At 58.6% G+C, this 15,268-nt stretch overlaps 1 protein-coding gene across 3 annotated transcripts in view; it reads left to right on the top strand.

Annotated features, from left to right (window-relative positions):
* The window catches only part of ZFHX2 (zinc finger homeobox 2), a 30,749-nt gene extending 16,537 nt beyond the window's left edge, over positions 1-14,212 (top strand). For 2 of the 3 annotated variants that reach the window (XM_058666226.1, XM_058666227.1), the window contains exons 2-10: positions 1,663-3,797; positions 3,960-4,477; positions 4,758-4,998; positions 6,193-6,267; positions 6,583-6,644; positions 8,380-8,580; positions 9,001-9,127; positions 9,216-12,788; positions 13,016-14,212. In XM_058666226.1, coding sequence (XP_058522209.1) covers positions 1,688-3,797; positions 3,960-4,477; positions 4,758-4,998; positions 6,193-6,267; positions 6,583-6,644; positions 8,380-8,580; positions 9,001-9,127; positions 9,216-12,788; positions 13,016-13,992 — 7,884 coding nt within the window. In that variant the 5' untranslated portion in view covers positions 1,663-1,687 and the 3' untranslated portion in view covers positions 13,993-14,212. Of the gene's footprint in view, positions 1-13; positions 135-1,662; positions 3,798-3,959; positions 4,478-4,757; positions 4,999-6,192; positions 6,268-6,582; positions 6,645-8,379; positions 8,581-9,000; positions 9,128-9,215; positions 12,789-13,015 lie in introns of those variants that run through there. The other variant, XM_058666229.1, reaches the window with a different exon arrangement.
* The last annotated feature ends 1,056 nt before the right edge of the window (positions 14,213-15,268 follow it).

The following is a 15,268-nucleotide window of genomic DNA, read 5'->3' as shown; positions in this document are numbered from 1 at the left end:
GCGTGGGAAAATCAGACCTTTTCCAGAGTTCATTCCTTCAAGAGGCAAACACTGACTCTGCGCCTATGACAGAGCAATAAAGGAAGCTCTGCTGGGACTCACCTTCTAGAAGAAAATGCTGGAAATGCCAGGAAGTAAAAAAAATCTCTGAAGAAAATCACTGTAGGGCTGTTTCAGCTTCTGGCGAGAGGAAAGACCTGTTGGAGGAGGCAATATTTACTGATTTACAATTTTTATTGATTTTATCTGAGTACGAGCAAGCATGTGTGTGTTAGCTGTCACCTTCCAGTTCACTTCCTAAAAGGCCCATAACTGGTCCTGGGGCCAGGAGTTGGGCACTCAGTGTGGGTCTCCCATGTGGGTGGCAGGGACCCTACTACTTGCCAGGGATCTGAATCCACACTCTGCTTTGATGGCTCCAGGCCAACAGCTGTGCTTGAGGAAGTGACATCAAGGCATACACCTGACTTCCAGGAGCCGCCACACACACGTTGGGCAGTATGCCAGGCTGAGCAAGCACCTAGGCAAGAGCTTGAAGGTGGGCATGAACTTGGCATGCTGGAGAGTCAGGACGAGGGCCAGCAGGCTGGAGCCAGCTGGCCAGGCAGCATGGAGAACACTGAGATCCCCTCTAGCAGGCCGGGAGCCACTGCAAGATGGACTTTTGTGTAGAGGAAGAAGAGAAGTTCCATGCACTGAGAAGTCACTGGCGGGGTCTGAAGCAGGATACAGTATGGTTTACATTTTTTTAGAAAGATGAATTATTTTAGGATGCCAGAAATTTTCTCTAGAACAATGCATGAAAGCCAAGGAAGTGTGTAAAGATAAAGATGAGACAAGATTGGCCATGAGTTAATCTTTTTTTTTTGTAAAGTATGAGTGAATGTATGTACGTATTTGAAAGGCAGACATACAGAGGGTGGTGGAGTCTTGTGGGGGAGAGCAAAAGAAAGAACTTGCAGCTACTGGCTCACTCCCCAGTGGCCAGGGCTGGGCCAGGCCAACACCAGGAGCCAGGGTCTCCCACATGGGTGGTAGGGGCTTAAGCACTTGAGTCTTCACCTGCTTCCTTCCCAGACACATTGCAGAGAACTGGGTAGGAAGCAGAGGAGCCAGAACTCAAACTGGCGCACCGCTGTGGAAAGCTGGCATTGCAAGCTTAACCCACTGCACCACCCACTAAGGTGAGAATGATTGCAGCCAGAAGGCGTGTAAAGGAAATCTGTGTACTCATTTGCTTACTCTTATCTCTGTGTGCATTTTCAGGATTACAAATTAAAAGACCATGGGGGCCTGTGAGCAGTGGGGTGACGTTGGAGGGTGGTGTTGGAAATGAGAGGCTCATGTAGATTGTGTCATGTTAGTTCAGGGAAAAGGTGACAGTAGGTGGGTCAGGGAAGATGAACCCAGGGAGCAGACGTGGAGGGACGCTGAGGGAAGCCAAGGCTAAATGGTAGAGCCAACTTTCTAAAGAGCAAAGGCGGAGGGGTGGGCTCAGGAAGAAGAATTCTGACTTTAAACACACTTCATTTTGGAAGCCCACAGAATAACACATGAAGTTGTCAAGTTGCTGAGTGGGCACCTGTGTAGGGTGTCTAGATAGGATGGGGTCTCCCCTATACCCTGGTCTCACAGCACTGCTCTCTCCCTCTTTGCCTGCAGGGTCCTGGCTGTTGTGCTGAGATGAATGCCCAGCACCCCTCCGTCCACCATGGCCACCCGTAACTCAGCCTCTCCCACTGGCACGGCTCCCTCCCCCCCGCACAATGCCCAGTCCCCACCTCCAGACCCCCCCTCCTTCGAGCCTGCCACCAAAGATCCCCCTGCTGCACCCTCCCCCTCTGAGAGCATGAGGCCCTCAGAGCTGGGTGGACAGCTCCTAGAGTCAGGCTATAGCCTCATCCCACCAAAGGAGACTGGGGAGCCCCAGGAAGAGCCTGGCAACAGTCACTTCCCAGGGGTGGACCAGGACCAGGGACAGGACCAGGGGCGGGAGCAGGAGGAAGGGCTCCCTCCCTTGGACCTAAGCAACCACTTGTTCTTCACAGCGGGTGGACACGCCTACCTGGTTGCCAAGCTGTCCCTGCCTGGTGGCAGTGACCCCCTGTTACCAAAGGGCTTTCCTTGGGGTGAGGCAGGCATCGAACCAGAGCCCAGCCTGCCCCTCCTCCTCGCCCACCCACCCCCCGCCCCGCTCACCACCCTCCACATCCAACATGGCTTTGACCCCACCCAAGGCTTTAGCTCTTCTGACCAAATTCTGTCCCATGATACCTCAGCGCCATCTCTGGATGCCTGTGAGGGGAGGGAGGAAGCCTTCTGGAGCTACCAGCTGGCTCCAAACCCACCCGGAGATCCCAAAGACAGTCCCCCAGGGAGCTGCGGCCACGGTGGCCAAGACCACGGGGCACTCTTCTGGCTCTGTCTTCTGTGCCGCCTAGGGTTCAGCAGGCCCCAGGCCTTTTGGAGTCACACGCAGTCTCATGGGGTGACGCTAACCTCCGCCCAACACCAGGGCCTGCTGGGCAATCCAGCCATGCTCTGGGAGGCGGACAAGGGCTGCACAGCCCTCTTAAGCTTTCTGGAACCAAAACCTCCCACTTGCGCCCCTCTGGAGACCCCCCTAGATGAGAGTGGCATGGTCAATGCAGAGGCGAATGTAGCCCAGGTCGAAGCTGTCTCCTCTGAGGCAGGAGTCCAAGCCCTTGTCCGCCCCAGCGAAGAAGTCACGGCCCGCAGCCCACCCTCCCCAGCCCCAATCCCAGCCACCTGGGACCCCAGCCCAACCCAAGCCAAAGAATCGCCAGAAACAGCAGCAGGCGAGGCAGGGCCAGAATGGTTTCCCGAGGCACAAGAAGTGGATGGAGGGTCCTGCCCCCCACTCAACCAAAGCTCACCCACCTCCAAGGAGGGGGGCCCTCTCCCCATCCCAGTGGGCTCCCCTGAAGATCCTGGTGGGGACCCACCTCAGCCCTACCGCCTGGCTGATGACTACCCGCCAGCCCCTGCGGCCTTCCAGGGCCTCAGTCTGTCCAGCCACATGTCCCTGCTACACTCACGCAACTCCTGCAAGACACTCAAGTGTCCCAAGTGCAACTGGCACTATAAGTACCAGCAGACCCTGGACGTGCACATGCGAGAGAAACACCCCGAAAGCAACAGCCACTGCAGCTACTGCAGCGCCGGGGGAGCTCATCCGCGCCTCGCCCGCGGGGAGAGCTACAACTGTGGCTACAAGCCCTACCGCTGCGATGTCTGCAATTACTCCACCACCACCAAGGGCAACCTCAGCATCCACATGCAATCTGACAAGCACCTAGCCAACCTGCAGGGCTTCCAGGCGGGGCCTGGTGGTGGCGGTGGCAGTGGTGGTGGGGGTGGCAGCAGTGGGCAGGGGAGTCCCCCAGAGGCCTCCCTGCCACCCTCCGCTGGGGACAAAGAGCCCAAGACCAAATCATCCTGGCAGTGCAAGGTGTGCAGCTATGAGACCAACATCTCCCGCAACCTGCGCATCCACATGACCTCCGAGAAGCACATGCAGAACGTCCTGCTGCTGCACCAGGGCCTGCCCCTGGGCCTGCCTCCCGGGCTGGTGGGGCCAGGTCCACCTGCCCCACCAGGGGCTGCCCCTGCCAACCCACCTGAACTCTTCCAGTACTTTGGGCCCCAAGCTCTGGGGCAGCCTCAGACTCCCCTGCCTAGCCCTGGGATGAGGCCCGACAAGCCCCTGGAAGCCCAGCTGCTGCTCAATGGCTTTCACCACCTGGGAGCGTCTGCCCGCAGGTTCCCCACACCTGGTAAGCTCCCCAGGTTCTGCTGTTTCCCCCACCACCTTCCTTCCCCAAGACCAAATTCCATCCCCTGCTTTCTCCCATAACCTCTGGGTGCCGTTCCACTCATTAACCCCATCACCCCACCTTATTCCCTCCCTGGGCCACTGACTTGTCTGTGTTCTCCAGCCCCTGGCAGTCTCTCCCCTGATGCCCATCTGCCTCCGAGCCAGCTGCTGAATGCCTCGTCTGATGGCCTGCCTGCCTCACCACCCCCGGATGAGAGCCCGTCCCTAAAGGTATTCCGCTGTCTGGTGTGCCAGGCCTTCAGTACCGACAGCCTGGAGCTCCTGCTCTATCACTGCAGCGTTGGCCGCAGCCTCCCAGAAGCTGAGTGGAAGGAGGTGGCTGGCGACATGCACCGCTGCAAGCTGTGCTGCTACGGCACCCAGCTCAAGGCCAACTTCCAGCTGCACCTCAAGACGGACAAACACGCTCAGAAGTACCAGCTTGCAGCCCACCTGCGGGAGGGTGGGGGGACTGTGGGCACCCCATCCCCAGGACCCCTCGGAGAAGTGGCTCCTTATGGCTCCATCTCCCTGCTGCACCTGCGCTGCAACATCTGTGACTTTGAGTCCAACAGCAAGGAGAAGATGCAGCTACATGTCCGGGGCTCCGCCCATGAGGAAAACAGCCATATCTATAAGGTGAGGCTGGCCAGGGAGGGGTCTGTGTCAGCTCAGTCTGACATGTCACTGCCATTCACACACCAGAGGGCACAGGATTGGCAGGAGCAGAAAAAAGAGATGGAGGAGAGCAAGCAGTAATGCTCAGGGGAGGAGGGATGCATAACAGAGAAAAGGGGGCTCAAGGCAGGTAGTGCATGCTACTAGTCAGGTTCTCACTGGGGAGGCAAAGACAAAGACATCTCCTGAACTGTGGATGTTTACCACCTGAGCCTGATCCAGTCTGTTCCCCTGGTTCTAGTTCCTGCTGGAGATGGAGGGAGCAGAGGCAGGGACCGAGCTGGGGCTGTACCGCTGTCTCCTGTGTGCTTGGGAGACACCCTCCCGCTTGGCTGTGCTGCAACACCTTCGCACACCTACACACCGTGACGCCCAGGCTCAGAGGCGGCTGCAGCTGCTGCAGAACAGCCCAACTGCTGAGGAAGGGCTGTCTGCCCTACAGAGCATCCTGAGCTTCAGCCACGGGCAGCTGCGGACTCCCGGTGAGGAACAGGGGAACTGGAGAGTGTGGGCTAGGCAGGGAGAGTAGGCAGTGGGGTATGGTGGGGAGCCAGCAAGGGGGATGCCAAGGATACGAGGGGGCAGAGAAATGGGGCTGTGAAGGGACAGTTGTGGCAGGGGTGGTTGGGAATGGGGCTCTAAGAGCAGCAGTGGAGGCTGCCAAGCAAGGCAGAAGGAGGAGGAGGCAACCAGAAGAGGGCAGGTCCTGTGCTGGGCAGAGAGCAAACAGGAGGGGAGCGGAGGAAGAACGGCTCCACGATTCTAAGACTAGACAGGTGTCCTCGCAACAATGGGCATGGGGGTGGCAGGCTGGAGCTGGCCAGAAAGGAGCAGGAGGGGAGAAAGGAAGAGAAACAAGGATGGAATCTGCTTCATGCTGGGCCAGCACCTGCTGGATAAAGCCAAGTGCTGTGGGCATGGTCCGTCCAAATCAGCAGTGATGCTGCCCAGCTTCTGGTCTCCCAAGAAGGGCTTGAGCCTCAGAACAGGTTTCAGAGTGCCCCTGAGTCAGCTGAGGTTGAAGAAGCAGAGGCTGGGAACAGCCAGGTGCCATTGATGCAGAGGGTCAGGAGTGGGACCTGGAAGGTGCTGTAGGGGGTGGACATGGGCATCCAGGCTTTCCAGAGGCCAGTGGTGGGTGAGGGCGAGGGCACGGGCAGCAGGAACAGGCAGCATTGACTGGTGCTAATTGAATTGCCAATATGCCGGCTGGAGTTAAGTGCTGGAGGGGGCCCAGATCAATAGCTAACGATTCTGGCGCAGGGCTGAATGGAGTGAAGGAACTTTAACACTTTAATTAGGCTGCCACCAGAAATAAATTCCTACACATCTGTCAATTCTTAGTTGTGTAGTAATCGCCTCTCTCGGCTGGACCTGCTGCTGCTTCCTTTCCACCTCTTCATGCTTCTGGACGGGCCTCCCACAACATGTCTGGGGCTCCCCACTTCCAGGGTCAGCAGAGATTGGCAGAGCACCAAGTTTGGTCCCGTTTCAGTTGCCTGCCGCTACACACACGTGGCACAGTCTTGGACCCTTCCTGTGGCTTCTCTCAGCAGCAGCTTTCCTACCTCTCCTGCCTGTTGATTCATGCATCCTTTTTCCTGCTTCCACTGCCCCACATCCTCTCCTCCCTGAGGCTTACCTCTCTAAACTGACTCTGTGCCATTCCTGCACAGGGAAAGTTTCTGGCGTCCCTTCAGCTGAGCTACCCACCCCTGAGAAAGATGCCCAGAACAAAACGGAACAACCAGGTGAGTTGCTCATCTGATGCTGAGTGCCCAGGCCTCCTACTTGGTGACACTCAGGGACCTGCTGCCCAGCAAGGCCTCTCGTACCAGACCTGCTCAAAGAAAAGCAGGCAGAGCCCCAGAAGGCCAGGGGCTTCCACCCTCTCTGAGGGCCCAAACCTGCTCACCTGTCTCCTGCCCTCCTCTCTCCCTCTTCCTTGACCCCACATCCCTGACCTGGAAGCTGGAGGGCACACGTTATCCTAAGGGCAAGGGGTTGTGACCCAAAGGGGAGAGGGGTCATTTGAGTCCCTTCATCTCATCTCCTTTCGTCCCCAGCTTTTGAAGAGGCAGAGAACAAGACTGGCCCTTCCACCAGAGATGGCGCCAATCAGACCACGGTCAGAACCAAGGTGGCGGGGTGGGGCAGAGCTGGGACAGGGGTGGGCTCACATGAGATCTCTTGCTCCCAAGGAAGCCCCCATTTTTGTCACACTTGACACTTATTGTGCTCCAAGTTCCACCTAGGTCCAGTGATAGTCCTAACACACCTTGGCCAGAGGTGACCCCAAGGGGTAGGCCACAGTGAGAGGAGGTGAAAGAAGGACTAAACGTGGACAGAGGAAGCAGAGGAAGGGAGGAAAGAAATGGAAGGCAAAGGGCAAAGACAAAAAGCTAGTGGCTGCCCAGCTCTTTATTCTCCAATTAGGAGCAGGAGGAAGACTGGACATGACAGTTCAACTCCTCAGAAAGGCCCCAGGTTAGAACTGCCTGAGGTCCCCTTCTTGAGGGAGAGGCCCCAACCAAATGACTTGCTATGACAGCAAATGCCACCGAATCAAGTCTCCAGGGCCTGGGACCAGGAGATATTTGGCTCTGTGGCCTGACAGTGTTGATTCTGAGCAGGCTTACAGCCTCTGAGAAGCTGCCAACCTGGACCTCACAGTTCTCCCAGCCACACTGGCCTGAGTCATCCTGGTTATTACCGAGCTGTGTGGGGAGACAGTGTCGCTGCCAGCAGCAGTAACACTGTAGGTGCTAAGCCTCTCTACTTCCCAACTCCTGTTCCCTCCTGCATGCTTGAGTTGGATGTAGCCTCATAGGGCCAGGTATGTTAAGCTGAGCATCAAGATCCCATGCCCTCCCTCACACGCAGGTCTAGACCAGTGCCACAGGGGATGGGAGCAGACAAGAGCCAGAAGGGTGAGCTTGGTCTAAGGCTGCAGACAGGAGAGGTCAATGGGCTGCTCACAGCCTACGCCCCCCGAGGTATTGGCAAGAACATGCCATGAGGGTTATGCCAGGGTTTTCCTAGGCCACTGCAGGAGCTGAGGCACTTGTTTTCTGTTTTTAAGAAGGAAAAGAGGGCCTGGTGTGGTGGCCTGGTGCCTAGGGTGCTTGCTTTGGACATGCCGGGATCCCTTAAGGACACCGGTTCTGGTCGCAGCAGTCCCGCTTCCCATCCAGCTCTCTGCTTGTGGCCTGGGAAAGCAGTCCAGGACGGCCCAGAGCCTTGGGACCCTGCACCCACGTGGGAGACCTGGAAGAGGCCTCTGGCTCCTGGCTTCGGATTGGCTCAGCTCCAGCCATCGCAGTCACCTGGGGAGTGAATCATCGGACAGAGGATCTTCCTCTCTGTCTCTCCTCCTCTCTGTATATCTGCCTTTCCAATAAAAATAAATAAATCTTTCAAAAAAAAAAAAAAGGGAAGGAAAAGCAAAGGGAGTGAGAGAAGATGGGAGTGGGGGGCTCTCCAACAGTTCAGGGGATAGCACAGGAGGAGATAAGGGTACCTCTGGGTCCAGAAAGTACCCTGCAGAAATGGAGGCATTTCTGGGAGAAGACTGACAGCATGAGGTGAGCAGCCGCAGGCTACCTGTCAGCTGGAGGACTGAGCTGGGCAGCAGAGATACAAAAAGTAAACTGAGGTAAGGGGAAGGTGGCAAGTGGCCAGGATGGAGGCAAAAGGCCATGAAGGCAGGACCCAGGTGGGGGAGGTGCCAGCTTCGGAGACTTGGGGGGATGCCCATGCTTCCTGTCTGGCTCCTTCTAAACTTGGCATAGGGCCAGTGTGCATTCGGGAAAACAAGAACACTGTGGGATGATGCCTCCTCCTCCATCCCTCTTGCCCCCCAGGTATACTGCTGTCCGTACTGCAGCTTCCTGAGCCCAGAGTCTGAGCAGGTAAAAGCTCACACACTCTCCCAGCATGCAGTGCAACCCAAATACAGGTGTCCGCTGTGCCAGGAACAGCTGGTGGGCCGGCCCGCCCTGCACTTCCACCTGAGCCACCTGCACAATGTGGTACCTGAATGCGTGGAGAAGCTGCTACTGGTGGTGAGTGGGGGCTGGAGCATGGAGTCAGGGCAGGGGGGCTGTGCAGGAGGGGAGATAGGCTCAGGGCTCCCCCAACAGAGGGAAGCACCGAACTCCAGGAGTTTGCAGTTGGAGGGATGCTCCAAACTGAGCCTGTGTAGTCACTTGCACTCACGGGTGACAAAAACGACACACTTCTCCCAGCTCCCTAAGCCCTGAGCCGGGTCGTCATACGGCAGCAGGCCTGGGCCTGCCAGGGGCCAGGCAGCCTTGAGGAGGGAGGGAGCCCGTGGGGAGGAACAGCAGCTGTGAGAAGAGCAGGAATTGGGGAGGAGGGGAAGGCACTGTCCAGAGAGGAGATGGGATCTGCAGTGAAGAGGCTTGGCACAGGTCCGACATCAGGACTGGTAGAGGAGCCACTTAGGATGTCTGCCATCACAGGCCACGACTGTTGAGATGACTTTTGCAACCAAAGTGCTGCCTGGGCCCATGCTGAGCCCCCTGGAGGATGGCCCTGAACTTCCTCCCCTGGGACCGGAGCACACAGTCAGCAGAGACCAGATGGCAGGTAAGGAAGACAGTGAGGGGACCAGGTTTCCACGGACCAAGAAGGCCCGAAGGTGACTGAGCCATTGTGTTCTCTGCTCTCTCCTCAGAAGGCCCCAACCTGCCCCCAGAAGCCAGTCCAGACCCTCCTCCTGAACCTACCCTGGCTCCAGCTGAGGCCCCCGACCAGCCCTCAGGGAGCCCCAAGCAAGCTCCTTCCCCAGCCCCATCTCCAGGCCCCCGGCCTGACACGCAGGTGGAAGAACCAGCTCCTCTTCCCACCACGGCAGAGGAGGATGAGGGGAGCATGGGGGAGCCCCGCTCTGCCGAGCCAGTGCCAGCTGACCCCCGCCACCCTCTGACCTACCGGAAGACCACCAACTTTGCTCTGGATAAGTTTCTGGACCCTGCACGGCCCTATAAGTGCACTGTGTGTAAGGAGTCCTTCACGCAGAAGAACATCCTCTTGGTCCACTATAACTCCGTCTCCCATCTTCATAAGATGAAGAAGGCTGCCATCGACCCCTCAGCCCCAGCCCGGGGGGACACGGGTGCCCCGCCCACGGCCACTGCTGCCACTGACAAGCCCTTTAAGTGCACCGTGTGCAGAGTCTCCTACAACCAGAGCTCCACCCTAGAGATCCACATGCGGTCCGTTTTGCATCAGACCCGCTCTCGGGGTGCCAAGGCTGACACCAAGGCCGAGGGGCCAGAGCGCAGCCAAGAAGAGCCCAAGGAAGGCGAGGGTGAAGGGGAAGTGGGTGCCGAGAAGAAGGGCCCAGATCCTGGTGGCTTTGTGTCTGGGTTGCCCTTCCTGTCCCCACCACCCCCTCCCCTGGACCTGCACCGATTCCCAGCGCCCCTCTTCACCCCACCAGTTCTGCCTCCTTTCCCTCTGGTACCTGACTCACTGCTTAAGCTGCAGCAGCAGCAGCTGCTCTTGCCCTTCTACCTCCATGACCTCAAGGTAGGGCCCAAGCTGGCTCTGGCCGGGCCTGCACCCATGTTGTCCCTGCCAGCTACTGGCACTGCCACCACTGCCACCACCGCCACCACCACAGCTGCCCCTCCTGCCCTGCCCCCAACCCCCAAGGCTGAGTCCACAGAGCAGGAATGGGAGCGGCCCCCAATGGCTGAAGAGGGGCCCGACGCAGGGCCCTCCTCACCTACCCACCCATTGCCCAACGAAGCTGCCCGCACGGCAGCCAAAGCCCTTTTGGAGAACTTTGGCTTTGAGCTGGTGATCCAGTACAACGAAGGCAAGCAGGGTATGCCGCTGCCCCCAATACCCCCTCCACCGGAGGCCCCAGGCGGTGGAGACAAGCTGGCCTGCGGGGCCTGCGGGAAGCTCTTCTCCAACATGCTTATCCTCAAGACCCATGAGGAGCACGTCCACCGCCGCTTCCTGCCCTTTGAGGCCCTGAATCGATATGCTGCCCAGTTCCGCAAGAGCTACGACAGCCTCTACCCGCCCCCAGCGGAGGCTCCCAAGCCCACTGCTGTGGCCACAGCTGCCACCACCAACACTGCCGGGCCTCTGGAGCCACCTGCTCCACAATTGGGCCCACCCTTCCTGGTCCCAGAGCCGGAGGCAGGGGTGCCACGAAGTCTTGAAGAGAGGAGCCGGGCAGGAGGACACTGGCCCCCGGATGAGGAAGAAAGTTCCAGAGGTCCCCTCCTTCCCCTGGTGCCTGCAGGCCGCCGCTTCTCCAGAACCAAGTTCACAGAGTTCCAGACCCAAGCCCTGCAGTCTTTCTTTGAGACCAGTGCCTACCCCAAGGATGGAGAGGTGGAGCGCCTTGCCACTCTCTTGGGTCTGGCTAGCCGCGTGGTGGTGGTATGGTTCCAGAACGCCCGCCAGAAAGCACGGAAAAATGCCTGTGAGGGGGGACCTGTGCCAGCTGTGCCAACCGGAGGAGGTGCTGGGGGGCCCTCCGGCTGCAGGCGCTGCCATGCCACCTTCTCCTGCGTGTTTGACTTGGTGCGGCACCTCAAGAAGTGCTATGATGACCAGTCTCCGGAAGAGGAGGAAGAAGAGGCAGAGAGGGCAGACGAGGAGGAGGAGGCGGTGGAGGCTGCAGAGGAGGAAGTGGTGGAGGAAGAGCAGGGCCTTGAGCTCCCAGCAGGGCCTGAAGCTCCATGTCCAGAAGCTCCAGAAGGGGAGGAGCGAAGCCAGGCAGAGGCAGGAGAGGCGACTGGCAAAGAGCCGGAAGGGAAAGCACCCTCGTCACCTTCCCTGGCCCACCCCTGTGACCAGTGCACCATCTCCTTCCCCAGCCAAGACCTCCTGACCAGTCACCGCAGACTGCATTTCCTGCCATCTGTGCAGCCCAGCGCTGCCCCCCAGCTGCTGGATTTGCCCTTACTGGTGTTTGGAGAGCGAAATGCCCTGGTGGCAGGTACCCCGCCAGTGCCCGGGCCACCTCTCAAACGCAAGCATGAGGATGGCAGTTTGTCCCCAACAGGCAGTGAAGCGGGGGGTGGTGGAGAGGGTGAGCCCCCCCGGGACAAACGCCTACGTACCACCATCCTGCCCGAACAGCTGGAGATCCTGTACCGCTGGTACATGCAGGACTCCAACCCCACGCGCAAGATGCTTGACTGCATCTCCGAAGAGGTGGGGCTGAAGAAGCGAGTGGTGCAGGTCTGGTTCCAGAACACCAGGGCCCGGGAGAGGAAAGGCCAGTTTAGAAGCACCCCTGGAGGAGTGTCCAGTCCAGCAGTCAAACCGCCCATCATACCCAGCCCAGCTCCTTTCCCCAAATTCAACCTTTTACTGGGCAAGATGGATGATGCAACTGGAAGAGAGGCCCCAAAAAGGGAAGCACCTGCTTTTCCCTACCCCACAGTCACGCCTGCCTCTGGGTCCCTGCCCTTCCCACCACTGGGGAAAGAGGCCAGCACCCCAACACCGGAGCCCCCTCTTCCTCTGCCACCTCTGCCTCCCCCTCCACCCAGCGAAGACGAGGGCCCAGAGGAGCCACCAAAGCCTTCTCCTGAGAGCGAAGCTTGCAGTCCATCTGCAGGAGATTTGAGCGATTCATCTGCTTCCAGCCTGGCTGAACCAGAATCCCCTGGGCCCGGGGGGACCAGTGGGGGGCCAGGTGGCGGGACTGGGGTTCAGGACGGAATGGGGCAGCGGCGCTACAGGACCCAGATGAGCAGCCTGCAGCTGAAGATCATGAAGGCCTGCTATGAGGCCTATCGAACCCCCACCATGCAGGAGTGTGAGGTGCTGGGGGAGGAGATTGGGTTGCCCAAGAGGGTCATCCAGGTCTGGTTCCAGAATGCCCGTGCCAAGGAAAAGAAGGCCAAACTGCAGGGGGCGACCGTGGCAGGGGTTGCAGTCAGCAGCGAGGGCCCCCTGGCAGCCCAGCGCACCGACTGCCCCTACTGTGACGTCAAGTACGATTTCTACGTCTCCTGCCGAGGTCATCTCTTTTCCCGCCAGCACTTGGCCAAGCTCAAGGAGGCAGTCCGGGCCCAGCTCAAGAGCGAAAGCAAGTGCTACGACTTGGCCCCAGCACCCGAGGCACCTCCAGCTCCCAAGGCCCCACCTGCCACCACGCCCGCCTCCGTGCCCCTTGGGGCCACTCCAGCCGTGCCTCGCCTGGCCCCAGTCCTCTTGCCTGGCCCAACTTTGGCCCAGCCCCCACTGGGCAGCTTAGCTCCTTTCAATTCAGGTGAGTGGAGAAGCTGGGATGGGGTTGCATGTCAAAGAATGCATTTCCCTCTTGACTTCTGGTCGCATCCTCAGCTCTTCCCTTTGCCAAAAGGCCTCTGGAAGAGAGAAGGGACTTTTGGAATCCGGGTGATGGGAGTGAGTATGCAGTGGGAGGTGGCCTGTGGCCAGAAGGATGCTGGAGGAGCTGAAGGTGCCTAATCCTGCACCAATTCTTCATTTTCCTAGGCCCTGCAGCCTCCTCAGGCCTCCTAGGCCTTGCCACTTCAGTCCTGCCTGCTCCCACAGTGGTCCAAACTGCTGGCCCAGGCCGTCTGTTTCCTCAGACACCTGGGCCTGACCAAACCAACACCTCCACAGCAGACACCACTGACCCTGTCCTGGGCCCACCCGGCGAGCCCTCTGGAGACAAGGTCTCTGGTGAACGAAAGCCAGCTGTGGCTCCTGCCAACCCCACCGACGCCCTCAAGAACCTCAAAGCATTGAAGGCCACTGTCCCAGCGCTTCTGGGAGGCCAATTCCTGCCCTTCCCGTTGCCCCCTGCAGGGGGTGCAGCTCCACCGACTGTCTTTGGCCCGCAGTTGCAGGGGGCCTACTTCCAGCAGCTGTATGGCATGAAGAAGGGGCTCTTTCCCATGAACCCCGTGATACCTCAGACCCTCATTGGGCTGCTCCCTAATGCCCTCCTGCAGCCACCTCCCCAGGCCCTGGAACCCACAGCCTCGGCACCTCCCAAGCCTCCTGAACTGCCCGCCCCCGGGGAGGGCGAGGCCGGTGAAGCTGATGAGCTACTGAGCGGCAGCCCCGGCATCTCCACGGTTGATGTGACTCACCGCTACCTGTGCCGCCAGTGCAAGATGGCATTTGATGGGGAGGTCCCCGCAACTGCCCACCAGCGGTCCTTCTGCTTCTTTGGGCGGGGCGGGAGCTCCATGCCCCCCCCACTGCGGGTGCCCATCTGTACCTACCACTGCCTGGCATGTGAGGTGCTGCTGAGTGGGCGGGAAGCCCTGGCCTCCCACCTGCGCTCCTCGGCCCACAGGCGCAAGGCGGCCCCGACGCCCGGGGCACCCCCCACCACTGTCACCAACGCCACCACCGCTGCTGCCACAGCTGCTGTGGCTTTTGCCAAAGAGGAAGCAAGATTACCTCACACGGACTCCAGCCCAAAAACTACTACTACCTCTACACTTCTAGCTTTATAAACAGATAAACCAAGATGGGGGAGAGGAGTGGGCCTCAGGGCACCTTCTTGAGCCCTCAGGGGGTGGGGTTCTATCCCTAGCTCCGCCCACCTTGTGGGAATCTCCATTCCCACCCTCAGTGGGCTAAACACACCCCACCTCCAGCAGCGTCCTGCCACCTCCCACCCAGACACACACACACACCCTCTCTTCTGCCAGTCCTTGCAGATGGAGCCCTTACCCTCTACCCAACTCCCGCCCCCAACATGCGTGCGCAAGGCGTGGCTTTCTGACTCAGTGTCCACACCTGTGTCCTGCGCACTACAGCAAGCCTTGGTTCCATCACATACTCCACCGAACTCAAAGCACTCCCCGTTGTCTTGCGAACACATACACTACCCCGTGCTACATGGACTGAGAAAACACCAAAAAAAAAGAAAAAAAAAAGATAAGAAGAAAAAGCCCAAGACAAAGAAGGGGCAAGAAAAACTTTGCCACTGCCCGTCTGCTCAATACCCCTTTGTCTAAAGCGTCACACTGCTCACAGACTTTCCAAATACCCAGCTAACTCCCAGGGCTCTAGCCTCGGGATGGGCAGGGAACCCATGAGACTCAAACCAAACTGGAGGTTGGCTATGGGGGGGGAGACAAGAGGGATAGTACTCCCACTTCATTCTCCCCGGCCCTCTCCTTATAGCCAGAGGGAACCCCTGCAAGCCCGGACTCTGGGGGAAGCCACCGCTGCCAGAAAACCCTCTTCCAGCCCCCACCCTGCACCCTGGGAACTGCAGTAATTTATTCTCAAAGGCTTTAAACACAGAGATCCTCCCAGCAGCCGTGGGCCTGCTCCTGTGCTACCCCTGTCACATGGTGGGGGGTGGGGCCCAGCCTCGGGGCACCAGTGCTGCCCACCAACGGCAAATCCAAAGTTCTTAAGAAAAAAAAAAAAAAAACTGAAACATACATACACAACCAAAAAAAAAAGAGAGAGAGAGAGAGAGTGCATGTGCACGAAGGAGAGATGGAGAGACCAGAGGATTGAACTAAAAAAAGTGAAAATACAGAGGAAAAAAAAAAACTCTCCCACCAAACAAGTGATTCTTCCTGTTTGTGTCACTCACCCCCAGCTCAAGGGTTTCTTTAAAGCCGCCTCGCTTTTGGAAGACCAGTGGTTTTATCCTGGCTGTGGGGCGGGGAGGGGTCTTCACAGGAGTGTAAGCAAGATGCGGGAGGGCACTGGATCCGGGGAGACTTCCCTAGAATGGATGCTTTTCAGGTCAGGAGACATGCTCCGTTC

The sequence above is a fragment of the Ochotona princeps genome, chromosome 6 (genome assembly GCF_030435755.1).
Source record: "Ochotona princeps isolate mOchPri1 chromosome 6, mOchPri1.hap1, whole genome shotgun sequence".
Lineage (NCBI taxonomy): Eukaryota > Metazoa > Chordata > Mammalia > Lagomorpha > Ochotonidae > Ochotona > Ochotona princeps.
Note: the sequence above shows the minus strand (reverse complement) of the source record. Positions and strands in the feature narration are given on the sequence as shown.